At 44.2% G+C, this 25,818-nt stretch overlaps 1 protein-coding gene across 2 annotated transcripts; it reads right to left on the bottom strand.

Annotated features, from left to right (window-relative positions):
* Window positions 1-4,321: 4,321 nt before the first annotated feature.
* Window positions 4,322-25,655, bottom strand: SLC25A27 (solute carrier family 25 member 27). 2 transcript variants are annotated; one of them, XM_084753291.1, is made up of 9 exons: window positions 25,295-25,655; window positions 22,550-22,741; window positions 20,076-20,160; window positions 16,322-16,444; window positions 12,951-13,063; window positions 9,253-9,337; window positions 7,439-7,531; window positions 6,299-6,401; window positions 4,322-4,661 (listed from the first exon to the last, which is right to left on the bottom strand). In XM_084753291.1, exons 1-9 carry the CDS (start codon window positions 25,398-25,400, stop codon window positions 4,590-4,592), a joined length of 972 nt encoding a protein of 323 aa, XP_084609417.1. In that variant the 5' UTR covers window positions 25,401-25,655; the 3' UTR covers window positions 4,322-4,589. The 2 variants fall into 2 exon arrangements, with proteins under 2 accessions (XP_084609417.1, XP_084609418.1); XM_084753292.1 differs by lacking the exon at window positions 22,550-22,741.
* Window positions 25,656-25,818: the final 163 nt, after the last annotated feature.

Below are 25,818 nucleotides of genomic sequence, written 5' to 3'. Positions count from 1 at the left end.
AAAATGTGCACTTGTCTGCTATTAAATGAAGGCTAAATTTCCAGAGCCACTCTAAAGTGAAGAATGACACAAGCACACCAGTTTGTTGGCTATTAACCAACAGATTAAATGCTGTGCTAAGTAAAACTGCCCAACTCTAGCCTGTATAGAAAGCATTTAAAAAAACTTTGTGTGTATGATGTGTGTGTGTGTGTGTGTGTGTGTGTGTGTGTGTGTGTGTGTGTGTTGGGGGGACACTAGTGTGTCACGATGTCAGAGGAGTCTGTTTTACCATGTGTGGCCTGAGAGTGGAACTCAGGCTGTCAGCCTTGGTAGCAGGTGCTAGTACTTACTGAGCCATCTTGCCAGCCCACTGTGACAGGCTTTAAACTGATGAAGATGGCATTTCTTTACAATTTTAATACATCTGAGCACCAATGATCTTTTCAGTGGCAAGTCAAGCATTTCACAGGTAACTTAATTAGGCTGTGGGGCTACTGAGCATAATTGCTTTGAAGATAGAGGGAAATAAAATATAACCATCTGCTATTAAATATTTTCTTCTCCATTTCCTTAAAAAAAAAAAAAGGAAACCCTCCTGATTGAATAGACATCTTCTATGTGTCCCACAGAGAACTATTATAGAATCCTTGCTTGCAGATAGCTCCATCGCAAAGGGGGAAATGACTCTTCTATCCATTAGTAGAGGAAGCAATGGGACCCATGGGTGCTGTGGCTCTTGAACGCTTCTGATAGACAATATTTGGAACTAACTAGCCAACCAAAATGAAGACAGATGAGTGGGGTGATCAGAAGGAAGTTAGGTGAAGGGCACAGAACGAAGGCTGCACGTGCGCAGACAAGGACCGTAGCTCTAGAGAAATAAGCAGAGTGCTGTGCAAACACAGGGAGAGGCGAAGGAAATACCCCGCGGTGGCACGTCCCAGTTATGAAGAGAAACTGTCCTGAGAAAAACAAAGTTCACGGTGAGGCATACCAGACGCAGGAGCTTATGTTAAAAAGTCTGAACAGAGCCTTCTCTAACCTTAATATGAGGAAATAATTACACTCAGGGTAAAGCAAATCTAAATGGAAAAAGATAACAAAACAGGGTATCAAAATGGTCCTCTCAGATACAGAGTAGGTTAAGATAGAGAGAGCAGTGACTTCTCATTCCTTCCTATGAAGAAACAGAAGCCTAGGGATGTGAAAGGCTAGACCTCAGTGTCAGTGTTTCTGTTCTGTTAAAAGAAGAGGCCAGCCTGTGAGGGAGGCCACAGACTTCAGGGCCAGGCTTCCTTCCACATTCACTGGCTAGCCCTCAGTAACAATATGTGCTTGTCAGGGAATCAGTGAAGTAGAGCGTTGGTTTAACCTGGGGAAAAAGAATGGTTTTCTTTCCAAATAGTTTGTTCTTTGAGTTTGTTTCATTTGAAGACATGGTCTTTCACGTAGCCCAGGCTAGTCTCAGACTTACCAAACAGTCAAGATGACCCTGAATTCCGGTCCTCCTACCCTCCACCTTCCAAGAACTAGGATTATGGGTATGTGCCACCATGCCATGTCAAAACCCATACTTGAATCAGCAAATATTAAAATGATGCATTTTCCCCCAGGAGATGTCTTGAGGAAATCTGTTTTTGTTCATGGTGGGTGGGGCAGGGAGGCAGTTAGTGGAGTGTAACTCAATTGCAAATAAATGTAGTTGAAAATCTGAAGGTTCAGTGACAACATTTTCTTTTTCATTTAAATCTTCTTCTATGTGTTTCCTTTTAAATTTAACAAGGTGAAAGAGACATTTTAGACCCATATGGCAGCTAGTCTTAAAATAATGAAGAAGAAACTAATACACATTATACATAGCAATAGACAATTTTTGAGTACCTGACAGCCAAAACAAACAAAGGAAGCTGTTAATGAAGGCTGCCACTCACTAAAACAGGCAAGACCTTTGTAGTCCTATCCATGAAGGATTATAACACAACAGACCCAGGAGCTTTGTAAAAACATCTACTATTCCTAGGGCTGTAGAAATAGCCTAGTGGTGAAGAGCGCTAGCTGCTCTTCCAGAAGGCCTGGGTTCAGTTCCCAACACCAACATGGCAGCTCATAACGAGGAGATTCAATGCCTTCTTCCAGCCTCTTTAGGAACCACATGCAAGCGGTAATATAGACACACTAGCAGGCAAAATACCCCTACATGTAAAAACAAAACAAAAAAGCTAAAGCCACGTTATTTCTAACTAAAATCAGCCAGAAGTGTGATCCCTTTAATTAGATACAGTTGCTAGTTTGCTTATAAATATCAGAGCAGTATTAGTAACTAAACATGTATATATTTTTCAAAAATAAAAAACCGTATTACTTGATGAGAGAAAAATGTGAAATCAAAAATAAAAGAAAAATGCCTAGAATTATTACTACTGAGCTGCTGAAAGCCTGAGAAGTGCCATGGAGTTTTACAGCTATGTGCTCTAGTGTGTGCGCTCTGGGAAAGGACCGAGCGTACTCCAAGTGGGTACCAAGAAGCCGAGTTGGCTAGTCAAGCGTGGGTGTGACGGGCTCCTTGTCAGAGACACGACACGCACCCTCAGAGCTTAAGTCCATTTCACCCTTAACTTTATACTGCAAGCGACATGGGTTTACAGGAAATGCATGGGCAAAACAACAACATAAAAATAAATAAAAAAAAAAAGCCTGGAGATGACGTGTCGCTCCTGTGCCGCATGCGTGATCATCAGGATCTTTGTTCGCACTTTGCAGCATGAACAACTTCCTTTCTCGAGGCTTCAGTTTCCAAACTTGTGAAGTGTCAGGGTTCAATCAGATAACCCCAAAGCATAATTTCAAACAATTCCAGGGACCCACATTGATTCAGAAACCAAAGAATAGCGTGTCAGTACATAGGCAGTGCTCCAAGCCCCCCAGCCCCCCAAAGAATAAAGCTAAGCCATTTTTAATAGTCCAGTTTGCATATAATTATTTGATTCCATCTTTACTTAGTCATAAATATTACAGAACATAGAAAAACCAGAATTTCCACAAAGCGATTCAGTTTGTGGCACAGAATACTTGGGGACTCAAGCATATAATATGGACTACAGGTCTATTTAGCAACTCGGTGACAGACTGACAAATGCAATGGACAGACAGGCAACCTGAAGGTGTAAAGACATCAAACTCCACCTTGTGCAAGTAGAAAAGTGAGGCGGTTACGCACTTTGAAAGGTGTTTTAAAGTGTGCTTCCTCTTTTAAAATGGCAGTGATTATCAACCGGCACAGTCACGCAGCACTGGTGAGGCTGTTTCTGCGCATCTCTGTCCACCATAACAGCTGTTAGATTGGCTCTGCAGTCTGCCTTGGGCCTGAGCGGTTGGAGTTTTCCTAGTAACATCCCCAGTCTCTGCCCCTAGCTGTGGCCATACTTCCGGAAGTGCCCTGTGTCTGAGGCTGGGGGGAGCAGGTGTGTGTAGTGAATGAGGAGAAATCTCTCTGGAACAAACAAACAAAAAAGGACTGGATGCCAGGACTGGCGTGATTATCATGAGCCACAGATGGCGTGCACTTGCCACATTTTAGGCAAGAATGAGTAAGATTCAAATGACTAAAACTCAGGTTTTTGAAAATTTTTTAGAGTGGCATCTGAGCTCTCTCTCCCTCTCTCCGCCCTGCCCTATGTGTAACAGAGAAGAGAGACACATCGAAGTGAGCTGGCTTCATGTCAGTCTTGCTCCCAAAACACCCATGAAAAGCCGATGACATTATGAGGTGCCTCCTAAGAATACCCTGTGAGCTGAACCTCAGTTAAGAAGGTTGTGGTGCCCGTTTGTTACGATTCTCAGAGCTACTGACAAGTGTGGGTTGTAATGAATGGAGTGTGCTACACGGCAAATGTTCTCCTCTCGCGGCGACAGGCTGTCCCCCGGGCTATTGCTAGGCTCTAGCATGCATGGAGGCATGACGACCAGTGAGCACACCTGGAAAGGTGGAGCCCCGCCCCTCCGAGAGCAAGCAGCCTCTTTCCTTGTAATTCAAACATCACTTCAAGTGGCCTCTTTCACCTTTCCATCCTCCTTGCAAGAAAAGGGAAAGCAACCTCTTTTAGCACTAGGGAAACTCTCAAAGTTTATTCGCGAATTTTCATTTGCCTCCCTGTAGATTACAACACGTGAACTCTACTAACAGAAAAACGAGGTGTCAAACTGCGACGACAAATACTGGCGCACAGGTGAAATGTGTTTCCTAAGCACGACAGTCTTCCACATCGCTGGCGACCATCTGTCCATCCGGGTCTGAGAGGCTGGCTCCCGCCGGCTCAGCTGCTCAAAGTCCAAACCTTCTGGCCCAAGGTCAAAGTGGTCTGGGTTCCATTCTTTTGAAAGTGTCTGGGTCTCAGAGGTGGGTCTTGAGAGATTGGACCAGACAGGATCACTCTTTGATAAAAAGAGGAGTCAAAGAGAAGTGGGGTTTCCATAGAAAGATAAAGTGCTGCCCCTGGAAGTCACAGTCTCTGTAGAGTAAAGTATCTTCCTAAAGAGGTAGAAATAATAGGGGGCGTGTGTGGCAGGTGCCCTTGCTCAGTAACAGTGAACGCTCTAGCTTTAAGGGCTTAAAATGGATTGACTCCGCTCATCTCTCTGATTTTTTCGTAAGTGAGCCAGAACACCATTGACCAAGGCGTCTGAAAGATTAACCAAAGAGGGTTAGTGCACATTTCAAAGCAATTCTAAGTATTCTACATACACACACATATACATCTTTGAGTGACAGAGTCATTTTCAATCCACTTACAAAAACAAAACAGCCTCACAAATATCTTTGTAAATCACCTGGAAGTTTACAAAGCATTCTCATGTCATATTGCTCACAGATTTCTCCATCCCTACATTCCCCTCTAAGACTGTCATATTGATCTAATTCTGATATTAAGATCGTCTTCTGTATATCTGTCTATTCGGACGTCCTACAGGTACCCAGATCTTTCTGTATCAAAAATTAAATTTACTGAATCTAAAGTCTTCTTGCCCTGCAAATGATTCCCACCTGTATGAACTTGTTGTCAGCACCAACTGCCCAGGGTCTTTTTCCCCTCCTTATTTTCTCTGGCCCAACAGTTATCCTCATCCAGTCAAGCTTCTGCACCCCCAATACCTAATAAAAGGTGTCCTTTTTCCTCATCGCACCACCATTATATTTCATTGATCACTCCAGGACCTTTTCTCAACACAGGGAAGACGGAATAATCTAAAAGTGCCGATCTGGCCAAGCCACAGTCTACTCTAGTGTGCCCGGTCCATCATGCTCTCTCTCTGTGCACTTTCTGCCTCTCCACCTCGCCCTCTGCCATGCTCTCTGCGTCTTGGCCAACTGTGCTTCCTGTCCTCCCTCGCCCTTCTGCTCTCTCTCAGTACACTCCCACCTCTCTCCCTCTCTCTCCATCCCTCCCCCTCCCCCTCTCTCCAGAGAATGTCTTCTCGCCATTTTGCATGGCCAAGGCTTAGTCACCCTTCTAACCTTAGTTTGAAAGTCTCCTCTAGGGAAGCCGTCAGAATCTCCCAGTGCAGGCTGTCCCTACTCGCTGTGTATCTCCAAAGCACTAGGAATTCTTCCTGTGACTCTCACCATTTACAGATTCTTACTCAAGGCTAAAACCTCAATATGGGGCGTGCACTCATGTGTATGTGTGTGTGTTCGTTATTATATTATGCTGATTTTTTATTAAGTTTCTAACCCCATAACGCATCGCATTTTCAAATATTTACAAGCAGTTACCAAAGTACCTTGCTTTTAATCAGAGTTACTACATCACTAACTCTATCTCGTGCTAGATTGCAATGTGCTGTAGTAACCGACAGAAGCACAGCATGGAGCTCTCTTTAAAAGCAGGCTCTCTGTGGTAATGATACCTGTAAAACATTCTCATCAAAACACATTCTGAAGCAATAAAAGTCCTGAAAATTATGAAATCTATATATATATATATTCATCTCAACCTATTATTATTTAGCTAAGAAGACTACTAAAGGCTTTATATCACTTAAAAATACTGCATCTACTTATGTAAATAGATTATCAACCTGTTTAATAAATACGACAGGCTAACTTAGCCTTAGCCTATCAAGAAATGATACATCATTTTAAGAAGAGGTGAAAAAAAAAAAACTAAAAAATATTTTAAATAGAAAAGGCCTCTTGTGTCGGCAAGGCCATGCCACACACATCAGGGGAGAGAATGAAAAATATGAGCAAAGCGCAAGTGACTGAAATACAAAGAGAACAAAAATAAAGGAAGAAAACGAAAGCATGCCCCGTGTTTACCATTCTCAGCCACGACGGTAAAAAGCCTTTATACAGGCTCAGGAAGCCTTCCCCTTGGACAGCCTGGATCAAGCAGTCAGTTGATGACTTATACAAAAGTCCTCTGGAAGGAGAAAGAGACCCTTGTCAAATTTCCTCCTGTGTAAACAGATGTAAATAAAGCCATTTATGACCTAAATACTTTCCGCTTATTTAGAACAAACAGTGTCATCGTGCCACTGGCATAGGTATCTTCATTTGATCTAGGCATTTCCTTACTGACTCTTTTTCCCATCACTCTGCCCAGTCCACCTGACCTCTTCTAAAAAGAACACACTGTTTTAAAGTGCATCTAATTCTGTTAGTTAAAAGGCGCATGCTCTTGAACAGAGCAAATTCTCAGCAGAGTAAGGCTTCACAACACTTTGAGAAGAATAAAGTCACAATGACTACTTTGTGTCTAAATGATATGACTCAGACTCCCCAAAGGCTTAGTGTATTGTCTTCAGACAAAGAGAAAGTAATTTCACATGAATAATTGCCCCACTCAACAGGAAAACACACGAATACATCTCTATCGGATAGATGCCAGGGGATGGTTTTGTGCACCTGGGTATTCAAATGCCGATTTCTGTACTCAGAGATCTGGTTGCAATCCCTGACACTGGCATTGACCTTTCTATGAAGCATCTTCTGTCTCAATGTTGTGTAAAAATTGTTCCCCGGCACCTCTGATTGGTTAATAAAGAGCTGGACAGCCTATAGCTGGGAGGAAAGTTAAGATGGGACTTTCGATCCCAGGAGGCGGTCCTAGGTGGAGGAGAGAGGGATGAGGAGGTTGCCATGAGGGAGTTGCTATGAGGACACATCCGGAGCAGGACGAGCCACGGTGTATGGGTAGTTGGCAGGTAACAGGGCACGTGGCTGGGAAGTAGGCCAGGCCAGCATAGTCAGGTTAGAATGGATGAGTATCTGCCCAGCTATAGTGCTTGAAGCTTATTAACAAATGTAATAGTTCTCTGTGTCATGGTTTGGGAGCTAGAATAGGAATAGAAAAAAAAAAACCTTTAATTTTACACATAGATCGACAAGAAAGCATCTCCTTAAACACTCTGAGTGCTGCAGACACTCCAGCACGTGGGCACTAAGGGATTTATCTACCTTCCTTGTTTGTCTCGAGGTTGGTTCATTATTCGGCTTTTGATGACATCAGCTGGCGTTCCCAGAATAGAAGCTACGAGCCCAGAACACAAACTGTAGGCACAAACAACAACATTTGAAGAGAATGTCCAATAACCCCCAAATTCTAAGAACAGGCATTTAATATTTAAAGAGAGTGAAGTGCTAAATATTCTTTAAGGTTAAAAACGAATGCCTAATTCACTATAAAGAGAAAAACATTTAAAGCCTGGTAAGTCAACAGATATGTGCCTCCTGATATTGGACTTCTTTTTATGCAGACAACAAGAGAGGTAAGATTCCCCCCTCTGAGCTAGCTTAGGAAGAAAAGGTGCTTGTCAGGCAAGCTTGATACCCTGAGTCCTGATTTCAGTCCCCAGAAGCCACAGTGGAAGGAGAAGGCTGACTCCTGAAATTTGTCCTCTGACCTTCACATGCATGATGTGCCATGCACACATACCGTACTACTGCATGGCACACATTCACACACACACACACACACACACACACACACACACACACACGCACACACACACACACACGCACACAAACACACACATCTACTACTACTACTACTACTGATTGATGATGATGATGATGATGATGATGATGATAGATGTTTAAAAAGATCCTGCTCTGGAGGTGTCTATGCTCTACTCAGGGAGAAGCCAAGGAAAAATGGATAGCTTCAGGTGATGCCCAATGCCAGGAACAAACAGCAAACGGGCAAATGTGACAGGTGTTAACTGAGTGTCAGGCAGGCAAAGAAAGGCTCTGAGGATGACTGAGTCCCTGTCCGTGCAGATCTGGAGGCGGTGTTACAAGCACAAAGAGTAGCATGTACAAAGAAGTATTCTTGGAAGGGGTAATGTGTACTTTTAATATCATCAACTTGAGGATATTAATATTACATCGTATATCTGGGGTCATCTCAATAGCACAGGGGGACTGAAGATTTTTTTTTCAGTGTCTGGAAACAAGATCAGGAGCCAGATGAAACATCACTGTTCCCAACATCACTCATTCCAACAGGGAAGCTGAAAGTGTGTGTGTCAAAGAAACGGGGTGCGAGAAGAGCCGAGTTCACTCACATCCTCGTGTCTAACCCTGCTTCCCTATAGCCCTTTCCTTTGCTTTTGTTTTGTTTCTTTTTCCACTCCTTTTAGCCCTGGGGTAACTCATTCTTTTCTCTCCTTATTTACTGCTCACGGTCTTCACACATGTCTACTTCTCCATGTTGCTGAGCTCTCTGGGCAAGGGCTGCTGCAGACGAATACTGGGGCAACCAGCATGGACGGCCACGCATATCTGCTGAGCTGAGTGAAAGAGACCATCCTCAGAAACTGGCCCTGGGGCAGCCCCCATCAAGCACAATGCTTGCAGAGTTTAGTCTAAACCAGGCCGTGATTTTATCTGTCTCTTCCACATTTTAACCTCAACAAACTTGAAGACAGAGGCTCTCGATCCTGCTCTCAGGGAGACGACATTCTTGACAGAAAGATTCCCAAGGTTAGAACGTGGGCTAATGATCCAAGACACGGCTCTATCGGTGTCTGGAGGGATGGCACAGGAGTCAAGAGCTCTGGCTGCTCTTGCAGAGGACCAGCGTGTGGTTCCCGGAATCTGTCACTCCATCTCAAGGGGATAGAACAAACACTTCAGGCCTCTGAGGCCACCTCCACTCACATGCACGTGTCCACAAACAGACATAGAGGCGTACACATAATAAAAAATAAAATAAAATCCTAACAAAGAAAAGGAAACGGAGCAAACAGAGTCAAAATAGCCCCCCCTACCTGGATAAGCCATGGGTGGCGATGTTCTCCTCAAGCGGCGTGTTCAATACCAGGTAGTGCTTTACTGTATCGTAAGTGGTTAAATCTGGCAAGGAGAAAGGGTTGAACATTCGTTCACAAACAATGAATGTCTTTTGTGTCAAAAATATGCTGGCTTTGGGGCTGGACTGTGCGCCAGAATGAAAGGACACCATTCTTGATTTTTAAGCCGAGGCAGGCAAAGCTACAAACAGTGGGAGAGGCGTGGGCACTCTTTGTGTCCAGTGATGCATATGTTGCCCTCTGGAATTTTTGGTCTTTGGACTGAGAAATTTCTGTCTGAGCCTAAGTTAGACTGAGTTAAGACCCTAACAGTAATAATCAACAGATCTAGACCACTGTTTCATATTAAGCTTGTTATATCTTTTGTTTTCCAGTGATAATAAAAAGCTATTTAAATAGGAAAGTTAACCCACACTGCAGTATAGGCAAATGGATGCGATGTGGTGAGAATGGACTGGTAATGTCTGAGCGTGGAGACACAATGTGCCTGCTACTTTTCTAGAACTTAGGGCAAGGAGCCACTGGTAAGATGAGCATCTCTGCTCCCTGACGGGAGGCGGAACCACAAGAAAAATAAACTACCAGATATCTAGATGTCATTGCGTTTTAAAGTAAGTATTCCACAGACAAGCAGGAAAGGAAAGGAAGCCGGAAGAACAGGTGATGCGATGGATTTTGAAATTTGGATGAAAAGAAAAGATCTCTTGCAAAACGAAACAAAACAAAACAACAACAACAAAAACCTGACACCTACCAGAGGCCCAAAGGGAGCATGGGACAATAACTGTTTAGCTAGCAGATGAAAGGAAAGCATTGGCCACAAGGCAGGAGCTGGCTTGGGTTGTGAATGATTGTGCAGAAGGCTGGTGTGGCAGAGCAGGCACGCTGGCCCAGGCTACTGTGGGGAGGGTCAGAGGTCAGACTGTAGGAAGTCAAGGGGACTCCATATGAGGCCATCACGTTGTTGCCAGTAAGAGATGATGCTGGCTCAATAAGGGTACTGGGGAGCCCTGCTCTGCTTCTGGATATATTCTGAAAGCAGAAATATTGAGAAAGAGAACAGAAATAAGAGATGAAGGCAAGGTTCTAAGTGTGAACAATTTAAGGGGAAGAGCTGCTATTTTTGGAGATAAAGGTGAAAACGTTTTTGTGTTTTGTTTTTGTTTTTGTTTTTTTTTTTTTTACAAACAATTGCAACAATCACCTTTGTAAAGCCAGTTCAGGGACAGCAGGCCATGGTGGCTATGTGACACCTAAGAAGGGGCCATCCAGGAGGCTTCTGTCGTGTCTACGGAGGATGCAGTTAAGTCATGCATGAACCAAGGAGCTCCAGAATGAGAAGACAGAATTAACTGCACTCAGAGAGTAAACAGCGCAAAGAACAGGGAACAGCAAAATTCATAGCCATATAGCAAAACACATTGTGGGGTATTTTGAGACAATGAAGACTGGGGAAGAAAGTGGTTTGGTAATCAAGTGTAGTTTGGAGACATTCAAGCGATACTCCAGAGTCCCTGAGAAAGCACCTGGAAAGCACAGGTTGAGACACTACAATCACAGGGGCTTCCGGTGTGTGTGTGTGTGTGTGTGTGTGTGTGTGTGTGTGTGTGTGTGTGTGTGTGCGCGCGCGTGCGTGCGTGTATGTGTGTGTCTGTGTGGTTAGCTACCAATGAGACCCAGCAGATGTACCTGGCGTGACACAGAAGACAGACATACTCCCTTCCACATTTCAGCCACCTGTTACTGGAACTCTCTCAAGCACTACCTACCAATCCCTTAGAATCACATCATCCATCCTAGAAATGATTCCTTCACCGATCAAGCCCTGAGCACTTGATGAGTTCATATGAAAAACTAGGGCGGAAAAAAAAAAGATGACTAAAACCATGGACATTGCCTTCAGGGGCTCACCATGAGGTGGAAGATATAGACTCACAGTAGAAGACACGACAGTGACCTCACAGTGACAGCCGCACGGCAGAGGGCATCTAACGTCACCAGCTATGAGGAGGGGCTGGGACAATATGTGGGTAGAGATACCAGTTTAGCTGAGTGTTTAAGGGATGTGTAGAAGAAAACTAACCACAAGAGGGGTACAAGACTGACAGAAGAGAGGAGAGGGCCAGCTCTGTACACACAGGGTTATGGCCTCTCAGATAGTAGCTCTCTGATGTGCTCCTCCCAGCAGATGCGATGGAATACTCAGGGAGCTGAAAGCAGGCAGCAAGCTCTGTGGCATCCTACATCATGTTCCAAAAAGGTCCACTTTGTTGTTTAACAAAAGGCCAGTGGAAGGTGATATGGATACCGACAGCATGCTGGACCAGTGATTTAGATAAATCTCCCTGGATGGCTGTGCTGTACAACTGTGAGGATTGGAGAAGACGCCACTCAGAGGGCTGTGGCAGAGGCCAAGCTGGGAGTTTGACGGCGGCGTGGTCTGCTGGGAGGTTACTCGCAATGCTGAAGCAGCAGGTGTTGCGGGTGGGGTGGGCTTAAGGGGAGCTCAGAAGCTGGAAGTGGCCAGCAGCGCTGCTGTCCTCCTTCCAGGGCTGCTGTGCATCTGCACACGAGATGAGCATCCTTAGAAAACCAAAGATGTCAGGAACACGTCTTTCCTTTCTGCATCACAAATTCTGTATTCTCAATCAAAAAGGTATGCTGCTTCTTTACTGGTCACTGTTGCTGGTGACCTTTCCTATACTCTGTGGAGTATATTTCTGTGAAGATTTCACATTCATGTTGGTGAATAAACATGCACGCATAACAGTAAGCATGGTGTAGACATATACACCGTATGTCTAAAACATGGATGTGGCTAATTTCAGCAGTATCTGTCTATGGTGGAATGGCTGTCAGCCTCTTGGTGTTACAAAATGCTATTTCCCGATGTGCTTATATGCTTTAGATATCAAAGTTATAAAATTAGGCATATGAATTTAAAATAACGACTTCTTAGCGAAGGCTATCTCTAACTTCTCAGTAAACACATCTGTCAACATATAGTTTTAAAATGTTTTCCCTCTTATGTTTTCTGTAATAGTGTAACTTGCATCTTCACTATTAATACAGTACCACATTAATAGCATTTCCTAAAAAACAATATCTGATATCTCTTAAAATTTTTTTTGACCTAAGGTCTTTGTGGTTCAGGCTGGCCTTGAACCCACAATCCTCCCAGTTCAGCTTTCAAAAAAGGGTTTTAGTCTTTTCTAGTTTCCTTGGTGTATATCTGGACAATTGAGACTTTATGGTTATGGTATTTTAAAAAGAGGTTCATAATTAAAAACAAGAAGCGAGGAGTAGAGATGCACTGTGGGAGGAACGTTCCAGGCTGCGCATCATGGTGTTCAGGGACAATGCCAAAGGAGCCTCAGGGAGAGAGAGCTGGGCATCCAGGCAGAGTGACTGTCAGAGGGCTACACGGTGAGAGTCCTTAGAAACAAGTTAGTCTTTTCTCCTTATGGGAACAATTTTGTTTTTGTCTTTGGTCCTTTTTGTACATTAACAACTGACATAAAAATCGATGCTCCACGACAAACAGTTCAGCTACCATCACCGACCCCTGTTATTGAAAAGCAGAACAGAGCCTTCCACGGCCCTGAGAGCAGTGCTCTTAACTCTACGGCTGAGAGATCCAAGAAGCCTTCCGTTACCTCCCATGTTCACAAGGGCTGCTCTTTGAATGTTGGGTACCCAGCCTGCCCACAGCCCGCGTATTCCTCCTTCAGCTAAGATTTTCGCAAACGCATGATGCACTCCACGGAACCTAAGAAAAACAACAGAGAGATGTTATTCTGTGTCTTCTCGCCTTTGGAAGGCAGATGCTGTCGGAAGGTGGCCAGTGTGAGCAAGGCCTTGGGGAGCAGTGAGGGGGGCCCCAGGAGAAAAGGCAGGGAGCCTTTCCATCGAGTGCAGTGTGCTCCCTGGGTTGTTCTTGGATGTGATTTCATGCCTTCTGTGACAAATATTTGTACTCAGTTCATAAGACATGGTTTTTTTTTGGGGTGTCAGGACATAGCTATAGAACCCAGTGTAGTGAGATGCTGAGCGCTGTCCTCAGTGGCCCCTGAATCTGGACATGGCTGTCTCCTCGCTCTCATGCTTCCCCAGATATAATGTATAGTCCGTGCCAGGCAATTGTGTGAAGAAAATTCTGGGAAAGGGCTGATCCGTTAACATCGAGTGTGTGCTTACTTGCGTTTATTTACATGTTTTCCCGACCGTGTTTCCCTGAACTCCCTTGGATCACTGCTGTCTGGGTTACATTTTTGTATAAAAACACAGTGAAACTGAAGTAAGGCTGGCTGCAGCATTAGACTGTGGTCCGGCCCATTCTTTAAGGTTCTCAAATCCCAGGTCTGGCTGACAGATCTGCCATAGGTCTATGAAAATCGACAGATAAAACTAGAAATGAAACAGTACTTATTCAGAATCATGAGAAATTAAAGGGTTGCAAAAGTCTAATTTCCAGGGAAACAGAATAATTTGTTGTCGAAGGGCCAACCTCAAACATATCCCTTTATTAAAAAAAAAAAACTGGTTTGTTTGTTTATTTTATGCGTTTGAGTGGTTGTTTGTCTCCATGTAAGTGCACTACATGCCTGGAGCCTACGGAGGCCAGAGGTGAGCACTGGATTCCACCGGAACTTGAGCTGCAGGTGGCTGTGGACCACCATGTGGGTGCTGGGAACTGACCCTGGGCCTTCAGCAAGAGCAACCACAATGGCTCTTAACTGCTGAGCCATATCTCTAGCCCAACATTTTCCTTTTCTTTTCTTCATCCTTTTTCTTTTCTGTTCTAGTTTTGAGCCTTGTTACTTAGCACAGCACAGGTTCAAAGTTGCAAAGCTCTTGCCTCAACCTTCTGAGTACCAGGATTACAGATAGATACTGCTATGCCTGAAACAATTCAAACATTTTTAGTGGGCAGCATCGTAAATTCTGTCATCATTTTCTCTTCTCAGTTTAGGAGAATGATTAAAATACCACCTTTGGAGTTCTTATGTTGCCAATTCCCACATTAATTCCAGGAGGAAGCAATAGTGGTTAATCTTTAATTTGTGATACCTGGGCAATTATATTCATATATTCATAATATATTTAAACAATATTAAAAAGATACTGAGTTGGGTAGCTCCGTGGTAGATTACTTCCTTAGCTTGCTGAAGGGCCCCTGGGCTTGATCCTTAGCATCATAAAGGCCAAGAAGGAAAATTCAAACCCAGCAAACATTGACCCTCTCAGACTCTTTTATCATCTTGGGCTGCAGAGGTGGCTCAGTGCTCCAGAGCACTGGCTGTTCTTCCTGAGGATCTGGGTTCAATTCCCAGCACCCACCTGGCAGCTCACAAGTGTCTATAACTGCATTGTCAGGGATCCAATGCCCTTTTCTAGTTTCTTCCACATGTAGCATGTGTAGTGAAGACATGTATGCAGGAACATACCCATACACATAATGTAATGATTAAAAAAATCCAAAAATCCTTTGTCTCATGAGCAAGATGATATTTTAAGTAAAACACTAGAGAAGACAATTTAAGAATTCTTAAGATTAGGTAATGTCATTTTGGTGACACTGGCTATCCTGTCTTGACTTGGCTCTTACTTCTGTGCGCAGGTGAAAACCGGCGGCTGAACTTGAGACAATCCGCTCAGTGTCCGCTGCAGATAAAACATCCTGCTTTTCATTTGTTAGCTGTGTAGCTTTTATGGGGGGCACTGTAGTCTCTGAATCTCACCAAGGGACAATGTGACATGTTGACAAGCAGAAGCACTCTGTGCTTTATCTATGTGGAAACTTAGGGTACAGTGAGCCACATGCTTTCCCCCCTTTTCTTCTCCTTTTCTTTCCTTCCTTCCTCCCTCTTCCCCCCTCTTTCTTTCTCCCTCTTTTCAATGACATCAAGCACAGTCAACCACAATCTCCAGCATCAGCTACAAAGGAAACAAGCCATCCAGTCAACATAAAAGACAAGAACAAGCAGAGCCCAGCTGAAAACAGGTCCTCCTGGGTTTCAGTAGCTGTTTTTCTTCCTCTCATTTTCTGATTCTCAGATTAGATGCTGTTAGAAAAGCACCAGGGCATGTCCTGCTAAGTCACAGTGCGGCCTGCTGGCCTGCTGTGCATGCCCCGCCCCCCAAGGCCGCAGGGAAGACCAGGCTACAGCTGAGCAGGATAGAGAGGGGCAGGAGAGCAGTGTTCCGTGGTGAGCGCCCCAGGAAAGCCTCAGCCCTCCTCATCCACATCCAGCTCAGTTAGAGACAGTGTTCCCAGGAGCACTCCTCAGAGTCAGCTCAAATCTCCAGCACTTTTCCGAGAGGGGTCTCTCTGTCTTTCAGAGCTCGCCCTATCCCAGGAGAAACAGGCTACAAGAAATTAGCCATGTCGACCTTTCTACCTTCTTTCCAAGAGTTTTAGAGAAGGTAGTGTTACCCATAACAAAACCCCTTTAAAAATGAAGATACAGAAACCGTGGGACTTCCAGGAAACCAGTCCATAGAGAGAGAGAGAGCGTTAGGGCTTAAACTAGGCCATGATCAAGTTCACTCTCTCCCTATCCCCATTTGAAACCTAGTATCACCTGTGGACCAGGCTAGCCTTGAGTTCATTATGTACTCCAGGCTGGGCTTCAAACTCTCAGCAATGCTGCCCTGCCTCCCATGTGCTGAGATTACAGGTCTGAATGGCAAGGCCCTGCTGTGTAAACTCTCTACATCAGCTCGAAACAGTGGACCAGTCTAGCTGCCTTTTTTTAATTAGGCGGGGGAGGGGCAAAGAGCTAAAAAGACATGCAGCTGCCTGTCCCAGAGCACACACGCACCGTATCCTGCGCAAGATTTGGGCTAGCTCTCCTCTTACAAGTGCAACGTCAAGGAAAAGGATCGCTGTTACTTCCTTTGGCAAAGATTGGATTCTACGGTGAGAGCATTAGCTAAAGGTCCAAGAAACACGTGACTGGAAACGGGGTGGGGTGGGGGGGGCGGAGAAGGGGGGAGAAAAGTAGCTGTTTCCTGGATGACTCACCTCAGGGGCTTCCCTTCCAGTTTCCGCTTTCCCTCCATTTGCATCTGAACCTTCACAAGGTCGGTGGGGTTGGCTAGAAACTGCCCGAAGACGCCAGCCATCATCCCTCCAATGACAGACTTCCTGATGGCAAAAGGAGACAGGGTTGTTTTTTTTTTTAAATCATTCGATATTAATTTCGCAGGTCCTATAGGGGAACCACACCAAGCTTGTGGAGGCCCTGGGTAGAAGGTTAGAGATAAAGGAAGGAGGCGGACACAGAGGAAAGAAAAGCCGAGTCCGACTCTTAACTGGTGGGAAGGTCTAAGGGATCAGAAGGAGAGAGGGGAAGTCTGAAATCCTTCTCCCTGAATCGAATCAAAAAGGCTTCAAAGGTCAGAACCCCTGAACTGATTCATTTTCCGCAGCTGGCATCCAAGCGAGCGAGCCTAACAAAACAGCAGAGATGCAGTCAGCCTAGGAGGCAAAGGCTCAGAGACCACGATTTTAAGGCCGGTCTGAGCTGGTTTTCCAAATGACAGGTTCGACAGCATTCCTCTCTCTGAAGAAGCGTATTTTCGTGGGCCACCGTTCCTCTCCTCGCGGCCAACAGTGAGCGGGGCTCTGCCGTAACAATTCTAGAGCCGCGTCTCCAATTCTCCAGTTCGCACATGGGCAGTGCATGTTAGAAGAGGCTCTATTGTTTTACATTTCACAACAATTTAAAGAGATTTAAATTTATTTTTCCCTATTTATTAGTGGTGCTTACTTGTGTCTTGTTTTTCACATGTGTAATGAACGTTTGTATTTCTTTTGGGAAAAATGTCTCCCAACATCGTTTCTTTCTCTTTCTTTCTTTCTTTCTTCTTTTCTTTTTTTTTGGGGGGGGGTTTAATGGTGCTATATGCATTTTTTTATGGCAAACTACCTTAAAATGTTTTTTCTAACTTTGTGTGTGTGATGCCTGAGGGAACTGGAAGAAGGCATTGGATTCCCTGGAGCTAGAGTTAGAAAGGGTTATAGACTGCCTACTAGGGGTGCTGAGAACTGAACTCTGGTCCCCTAGGAGAACAAAAACAACAGGAAGTGCTCTTAACTGTTGAGCATCTCTCCGGCCCCTGTGAACTACTCTTTACATTTCTGTTACAAATTTAGAATTTCAAAGCACTTGTACATTATCTCACGCAATACTACAAAAAACAGGAGGTGGCCATCACTTCTGCAGTGGAGGGAAGTGAAGGTGGAAGAGGCGAGGCAGTTTGCCCACGTTACTCATGAAGGGAGCAGGAATGAGATTCAAGCCGATCTATGACTTCAAAGCTCAGGGATTTCCAAAGGAAGAAGGGCTGTGCGCCATAGGCGTTCTGATGGTACAAAGCTGCTATGGTTCTTTAAAAAATTTTTTTGAGTGTTCGTGTGTGTGTGTGTGTGTGTGTGTGTGTGTGTGTGTGTCTAGGGGAGAGAGAGAGACAGAAAGAGACCTTTGGGAGTCATTTCTCCCTTTCCAGCATTTAAGTCCCCAAGGCTGACTCAGGTCATCAGGCTTGCCACCAAGTGCCATCTCCTTAGCCTGCCACTGAGGTTCTTAATAAGCCATGGCACGGTGGAAATACGAGGATTTGGCATTAACGGACGGTAGTACTAAACTTGAGTCACGGAGACAACTTGTTGATTTGTATCTCGGCATGGAAGTTCGGTCAGGGCTACAGGGATGCATGGACACACCAGGCGTACAGAGAAAGAGGAAAAGGTTCCTCAACATCCAGGGCTGAGCAGCTCTCCTGCCAGCATGGACTCCTCCCTTGTGATGCACTGATGTAAGAAGGAAAGAAAAGTGAGGGGCAAAGGAGAGCACCAAAGACACGCTGAAAGGGTCCCAGAGCAGGGAGTCAAAGAAGTGAGCAATCAGAAGAAGGGTCAGGGGCACCTAAGCACCCAGGACAAGGAGGATTTGCTGTAAAGCACATTGAATACGTTCATCATCCTTACATTATAGGGATGGAGTACATTAGTGTATGGGTTCAAATCCCACAACCGTTAACGCTCTTTTCCAAACTTCTACATTTACAACCTAAAAACAAAAGAAAGAAAAAAAAATATAAAAATGAAAAAAAAAGGACGATAGAAAAAAATTAAGTGACCACCTAAACTTCATTTAAAAAATTAAATAACAACCTAAGTTTTGAGGAATAAGCTATGAATATAAAATCATTTGTTGAAACACTTTAGCAGAGCTGACAAACAGTGTATCTTCCTTACGGCATCTTCCTTCTGTTATAAAAAGTGTCCAAACAACACAAAACAAGTTCCTGCAGGAAGCTTGCAATTCTTTATATGAGTGAAATCTACTCCCAGGTATTTTTTTCGTTAAGGAATTTCAAATAACTCCTAGGGGAGGTTATGATCACCCACTGACTGAAAACCAGCTAAGATCTGTCAGAAGGTGGCAGAAAATTTATTGGTAGAAATGTATTAATTAGAACTGATACAAAAATGTGAGCCATGGTTCACTTCCTAGATACAGGCTTTAAAAACTGGACCACACAAAACGTCTAATAATACAAAAGCTGTACTGCACCCCCCCAAGCCCAAACAAACCAGAAACAACACATACATTTATTACAAATTAGCTTGCCTCGAAAGAGATGTTGGCTTGCTTATTTCTGGGTGACATATTTTGAGAGAATATTTTTCATTCATAAAATTAACTCTTTGAGGGTTAATGGTGTCTAAGTGAAAGGCCTAAGTGGGGTGTGTTTCCGATGTAAAGAGTTTAAAGTCCTTTATCAGATATACAGTGCCTTGAATTTACCAGAGCATCTCTGACAGACTGGGATCTCTTGATTATAATCACAAAGGCACATGATAATGCAATGGTTTAATGTGTTACTTTTATATTCATCAAAACAGACTAGTCATAATAAAAATCACGTGATGGCTATTCTTGGATAAACTTGACACAAGTGAGAGCCATTTCAGAAGAGGGATCCTCAATTGAGAAAATGGCTCCTATCAGACTGGCCTCAAATATGGGGCATTTTCTTCATTTTTATCTGATGTTCTGAGAGGGCTCATCCCATGATGGGCAGTCCCACCCCTGGGCATGTGGTCCTGCTGAGCGAGCCATTGGGAGCATGCCAGTGAGCAGCATTCCTCTGTGGCCTCTGCTTCAGTTCCGGCCTTCAGGTTCTTGCTTTTCAGTTCCTGCCCTGATGACCCTCTGTGATGGACTATTTGCTATATGCAATTGTAAGTAAAATAAACCCTTTCCCTCCCCCAGGTTACTTCCGGTCATGGTGTTTTATCACAACCATAAAAGGCTAAGGAAGACAATGGCATTTGAAAAGGAAAGTCCCAATAGAAGATGCTCCAACAGAATTATTTATCATCATCATCATCATCATCATTATTTTATGTTCTTGAGACAGGGTCTAATGCGACAGAGGCTAGCCTCAAACTCTCTATATTCCTGCCTCCAATTTTCAAAGGCTGGAGTTATAGACATGTATGCTTCCCCCAGCCCTTGAATTTGTTAGGATTAAAATATTAAATAAATAACATATGTGAACAATTCACAGACGCATCTCTATTGTGTCTGTATATGATATGCAGAGAACTCTCACTCATTTGAATTTCTATTATTTATTAAGTCCGTTACTCAGGATAATTTTAGTACAAATGGATAATTTTATATATACTACTAATAATCAATAAAGAGTAAATAAAGCCTTTGGGGGTATGTGTCACAGCGTATTGTTTTTAAAACTAAACTTACCAAAGAGGATAATGCTTGTCTTCACTTTTGCCAAACACGACTTCCCGGAGATGTTCGTAGGTGACCATCCGACCTCCAGAATACACTGCGTAGAACAGACCATGACAACACAAATTCAGTCCTGTGTCTAACAAAATAAGAGGCCCTTCTCACCCGGCCTCGCTAACCTTCCAAAGGAGGACTTCCCATTCTGTGTCCGGCCTCTCTAGAATAAAGCCTCTCTCCTCTGCTTTGTTTAGACCTCATCATCTCTGGGGCTTGACTCAATACGTTTTCGGAACGTCTATTTTTGACTTTCTTCTCAGTATCCCAGACCCACGCTGCATGGTCCAAGATAGCAACTATCAAATTCATTAGCAATTACTTTGTTCTTATCTTCCCTTCAAGAGCTAGTCCAGGCCAGTTCTGAGTATTGATTTTTTTTTTCCTGACAGACATTAATCACCAAACTTGAGAGCGTTCATTAACTTGCACACAACTCAAGGTTTTAAGGGTTTCTGAGTTATAGAGCTTGGAGTGAGGTTAGGGAAGAGATCGATAGCTGTTCTTCTTGTTTCGACTCTGACCATCTTGGGGACAGCCCAGTGTTTGAATGCTTAGCCATTAGGAGGTGTGGCCTTGCTGGAGTGGGCGTGGCTTTGTGGGAGGAAGTGTGTCACTGTGGAGGCAGGCTTGGAGATCTCATACGTTCAAGCTAGGCCTAGTGTGGCAGTGTCCTTCTCCTGCCTGTGGATCAAGATGTAGACCTCTCAGCTCCCTCTCCAGCACCATGGATGCCTGCACGATGCCAAGATGAAACCTCTGAAACTATAAACCAGGCCCAGCTAAACGTCTCTTCACAGCAATAAAACCCTAACTAAGACAGCCACAGAAAGGGGCGGGGAAACAGAATGAAAACAAGCCTCACAAAATAGCTCTGTGTGTTGATTTTGACTCAAATACCCAACTATGGGGCTTGGTGCCCAGAGGATAGTCTCTCTGAATAAACACATGTAACCACCACATTGAAGAATTCATTACGATTTCTTCCCTTTCAGGGGTTAAGCACACAGAAGGGTCTTAACTGGAGAACCACAAAGCCGCTACCACAAATGAAAGGAGACAATGCACAGAAGAGTAATGGGGTTCAAAAGAGAAATACTTTCAGAGCTGGAGAACAAAGCTACACAGAGAAACCCTGTCTTCAAAAACCACACACACACACACTCCGTCCATGGTGCCCATACAAGAGATTTTCTTGGTATTTCAGGAAGTTGGATTTGGCATTTCATAAAGACAAATACAAAATACAGAACAGTACATGTTTCTGTGCATAATTCTGACTCTTTTTAAAAAGTCATTCGCTAGCCTACCCATTAGAAGAGTGGAATATTCAAAACAACACATGATGATTATAATGCCAATAGCACATGACGAGAACTGATGCTTTCTGGGCCAAGGAAGCAGCCCGGAGGTGGAGGGGCAGAAGGCCACACTCATCTCCATGTCTCTTTGGAACGACTTTCATATTCCCCTGTCTACAAGCTGACATGTAAACAACACCCATGCCTGTGAGTGCTGCTGGGAAGCCGGGTTAGACATGTTTTCTCTGTGCCAGGTACCACTAACAACCCAGAGAAGCAGTTAGCCTGCAAACAGCAGCAAAGGGAAGTTCAGTCTTGCTCCCTCTACCCTAATGCCCCAGCTGGATGAGGCCAGGCTCCCTGGCCTTTGTCAAGTCAGCTTAGTTGGTCTCTGACATACAGGGCAAAGATAAATCTATTTTAGCATTCAAAGAACAACATTTAGCTGAAGGTTCACCCAGAACTTTGAATTTAAAACCTACTTTAATTTTCACCATATTTAAGGTTTCTGAAGTCAGGGAAATGATGTAAATTGTTCATGTTTCTCTGTCTTATCTCATTAAAGAACGTACAGGGCAAAATTTCAAACACACAGCTGGGTAGAAACAATTGTAACTCCCTCTATGTCAGCCTGTATTAAGTGGTAACACTGGCTGAATTATCTCAAAGTGCTTTATAGAAATGGCGGCAGTTTGTCTGTCTTTTTTCACGTGTGTGGGTGTGTGGCGAGGTTGGGGGGTGTAAACACACTCACACATGTGTAGAATCATGTCAGTGAGTGGGCACGCATGCACATGTGTGCATGTGCGGAGGTCTGAAGCTGACGTGACTTGTCCTCCTTTATCGCTTTCCATTTCCTTTACCGCTCAACCACTTCCGGCTAGTCTAGTTGGCCAGTTTGTCCCAAGGACCTTCCTCACGGGGTAAATATTTCCATATGCTAGTCTCAAAATTTAGGACTGTAGCTCCTTAATGGTAATTGAAAATATTTTCTTCTACTGATTTATTGTACCTGTGTAGGGGGCAGGGTGTGTATGTGTGTGTGTGTGGGGGGGGTCAACGATGTCTTTGCTGAACTTTGGATATAGCTGAACTCATAACAAACTTACCAGCCAGAATCAAGATAAATACCTACGTGTCTGTAAATGGCTGGCGTCACTCCTTGCCACAACTTTAGAAAGCCTTCCTCCTGGACAATCCCCAGGGCCGTGCGCACCATGCCCCTATAAGGGGCAGACTCCGTTGCACCATCTCCCAACCTAGCAAGGGCAGCTTCTCCTTGCATCTGGAGTCGGGTTTTTGTGAGATCGAGGGGAAAGGTTGCTAATAAGATAAAAAAAAAACCAAATGAACAGGAGGGGAAACCCCCCAAACATTCAGACAAACAAACGAAACCTCTAATATCATAGGATTAATATTCTCCCAAGATTTGGAGACTCTGAATATGAGAATATAGTGGAATCAGTTAGGGGATCTGAAAAGTACAGGCATCATAAGCCATTCCCACTCAGTCTGACCTAGCCAATGGACCATTTATAAAGTATGTTTGCATGCCATCCTAAATCTAAGACCTACTGCTCCAAAGCATCCCCAGACACAAAAACAAAACAAAGTAATCCCACGGGAGTAGGACAGCCTTGAACTCTTTTCAATAAAATAATTTACTTCCAAACCCACTTCAATTTTCCTAATGAGAGACAGCCTACAGTAGCTATATCTTGTTGTGCCTCCTCGAACGCAGCCGCTACCATTTGAGATCTAATACAAATTACGAACGCATTCGGAAGGAGAATTCTACAATTTCATGGGTTCCTCTTCCATGAGAATAAATCACAGAACTGACGTTTGAGATGCAGAAGACACAATGAAGGTAGAATGTCTTCTGTAGACAGGGGAGGCAATGCTCAACATCCTTCAAATTGAGGCAAATATCAATTTTTTTTTCTGAACTGGTAAGTTTTACACATGGCCTTTTCACAGTAAGTCCCAACTTTATTCATTGGAAAAATTATTTACATGCTGAATTAGAGACAGTTTATTTTTATCTGAGAGCATATTTTCACCACCTGACCCATCGTAACTACATATACATGATGTCCCTAAAAACTCTAAGAGGGGTATTGAGTCAAGCTCATGAACATCACTGACAGTACATAAAAATGTCCAGTGACCACTATCTGATCTAGAATCTATGAAAAGCTTTTCTAAGATAGGAGGGAGGAGGAGAAGTTTACATATTTCCATTTGGTTTTTTACGAAGTTAGTATCTACTCAGTAATTTCCCTGAACAGATATACAGATGTATCTTATCTTGTATATAAATACCTTAAAAGTGTCTTATTAACAGGCGAAACTATATATACATGTATAAATATATACATACATACATACACATACATAAATAGGTAGGAGCCTCTAAGTACATTCTGCTTCTTAAGATGTATTTTTTGTTTGTTTTTGTTTTGATTATTTCATAGCTCAGGCTCTCGTGCTAAAGTGGCGTGTGCTCCCCTTCACCAACTAACTTCGATTCCGTAGCCTTCGATGCCTAGTCTTTATACAATTCTCCCCAGCACGCTTTGTTTCACAGGACTGTTTCTGTACAAGCCAATGAGCTTCAAACTGTGAATGTATCTGGTCCCTCGGCCATCTGATTTTAGATGTCTTTAAAAGTTGGAGAATTGTGTTGCAGAAAGTCAATGATTAAAAAAAAAAAGTTTTACTGGCTTTGAGAGGAAAGAGACAAAAAGATGGGCAGAAGGACAAGAAGGAAAGAGTCTAAATGGCAAGCCAACAGCATCCTGGCTATGATAGGTATAAAAACAAGCAGACCCCTACTAGAACAAAACTGAGTAACAGTTTCAAATGGCTAACGCACCAGAGACATCCTTCTTTTCTTCTTTTTTCTTTCTTTCTTTTTTTAATGGACAAGCAACTGTAAAGATAATTTAAGACCACAGGTTGTACTAACAACCCTTCTCCCCCCCTGAAAAAATACCATCCGCTCATGCCAAGGCACCATAATCCACTCTAGGTGGTCAACTCATGCGTATTTTCGTTTGTTTCTTTCTTTTGACTCAGGCAGATGAATGTGTTTTTGTATTTTTTTTCTGTGATCTTGTAATACACAAAACTAGCTTCTCTGCAACAGGCAGCAGTTGTAAATGTCTTTCTCTGCACGTGACCCCACCAGCCTGGAAGAAGGCCACACAGTGTTCTTCACAACTGTATAACCAGGGCCCACTACCGGATCAACTGTAATAAGGCCCCAATTAATAGCTGCCCTGCCTTGCATTTAGTATCTGTAAAAATTACTTCTCAGGGTTCCTCCTGTAGGTAAACACGTTATAGGCTCAATTGGCTGGCTGACTTTAAGCAGATGTTCAAGAGGAATGAACGGTTAATAATGGAAATCCCCCAAGGTAGGACTCCCTTCCCCTTCCAGCCCCCTCCCCCTCCTGGAACTCCTAGAATCTCCGGTTCTCAGGCTGCCTAAGACTATAAACCACGGTGGGGGAAAAAAGCGATCAGAGGAAGGATGAAAAAGAAATGTGAACAAATGGATTATGGTTCTAAAAAGGTCAACCTCACTAAAGGGGAAATGTTTCCTAGAGAGGTATGAGGGTTCATGGAGAGCTCACTCCATGAGTACTCACTCAGGCATAAGACAACATCCCTGAGGATGGGAAGACAAGGACCCTGGACACCTCCAATTCATGCTCCTCCCGAAGCTGGCCTACTGGGCACCTGACCACATCCTTGCGAGGGCGCAACCTCTGAAGATGCTCCAGCCTGGAGTGGGGCTGCCCGCCCATCCCTCCCCCAGCAGGATGCCGCGGCCACTCGCTGGGGAGGCCGAGGCCGGGCGCCCGGTACCTAGCTCGGCCACGGTTGCGGCGCAGCCGGACAGTAGGAACTTGCTCGTCCGGGGCCATCTCTGCGTGAGCGGCAGCAGCGTCTCCTCCTCCTCGGGGACAGACATCCAGCAGCAGGTCAGGACCACTGGGTACCGCTAGTCGCCTGTGCACCTGCCACCCTGCCGGCGCCGCCCCTTTTTCAGCTCAAGAGAGGTCAAGGAGGGACCACGTGCCTCTATTAGACTCTGCAAAGCCGCCTCCCACTTAGTAGCTGGACCGGTCTGGCAGCCTCAGGTACTGAAAAACAAAGCCGTACCCAAGAGGCTTCTGGGAAATGTAGTTTTCGGGGCGCCGCGACTTCTCTGATTGGCTGGTGGCTAGGCGCCCCGCTGCAAACTGTGAGCTACCGGAGCACCGCAGCTATGGTGCGTGTTCCCGCCCACCCGTCTCAACCCAGGGCAGCTCAGCTCAACTCTGCTTTTTTTCTTTTTTTCTTTTTCCTTTGGACTACTGGCCAGAATTTGTAAGCGATGCGAAGGTGGA

The sequence above is a fragment of the Acomys minous genome (assembly GCF_964271855.1).
Source record: "Acomys minous genome assembly, chromosome: 13".
Taxonomy (NCBI): Eukaryota; Metazoa; Chordata; class Mammalia; order Rodentia; family Muridae; genus Acomys; species Acomys minous.
This window is presented reverse-complemented; position numbering and strand designations above follow the sequence as displayed.

Excerpts from the sequence above, each read along its gene's own strand:
- SLC25A27 (XM_084753291.1), bottom strand. The coding sequence starts at position 25,400 with ATGTCTGTCCCCGAGGAGGAGGAGACGCTGCTGCCGCTCACGCAGAGA. Across the intron at positions 20,161-22,549 it reads AGCCATTTACAGACACGTAG|TGTATTCTGGAGGTCGGATG; the intron begins GTATTTATCTTG and ends TGTTCTACGCAG. Across the intron at positions 7,532-9,252 it reads GCCACCCATGGCTTATCCAG|TTTGTGTTCTGGGCTCGTAG; the intron begins GTAGGGGGGGCT and ends TTGTGCCTACAG.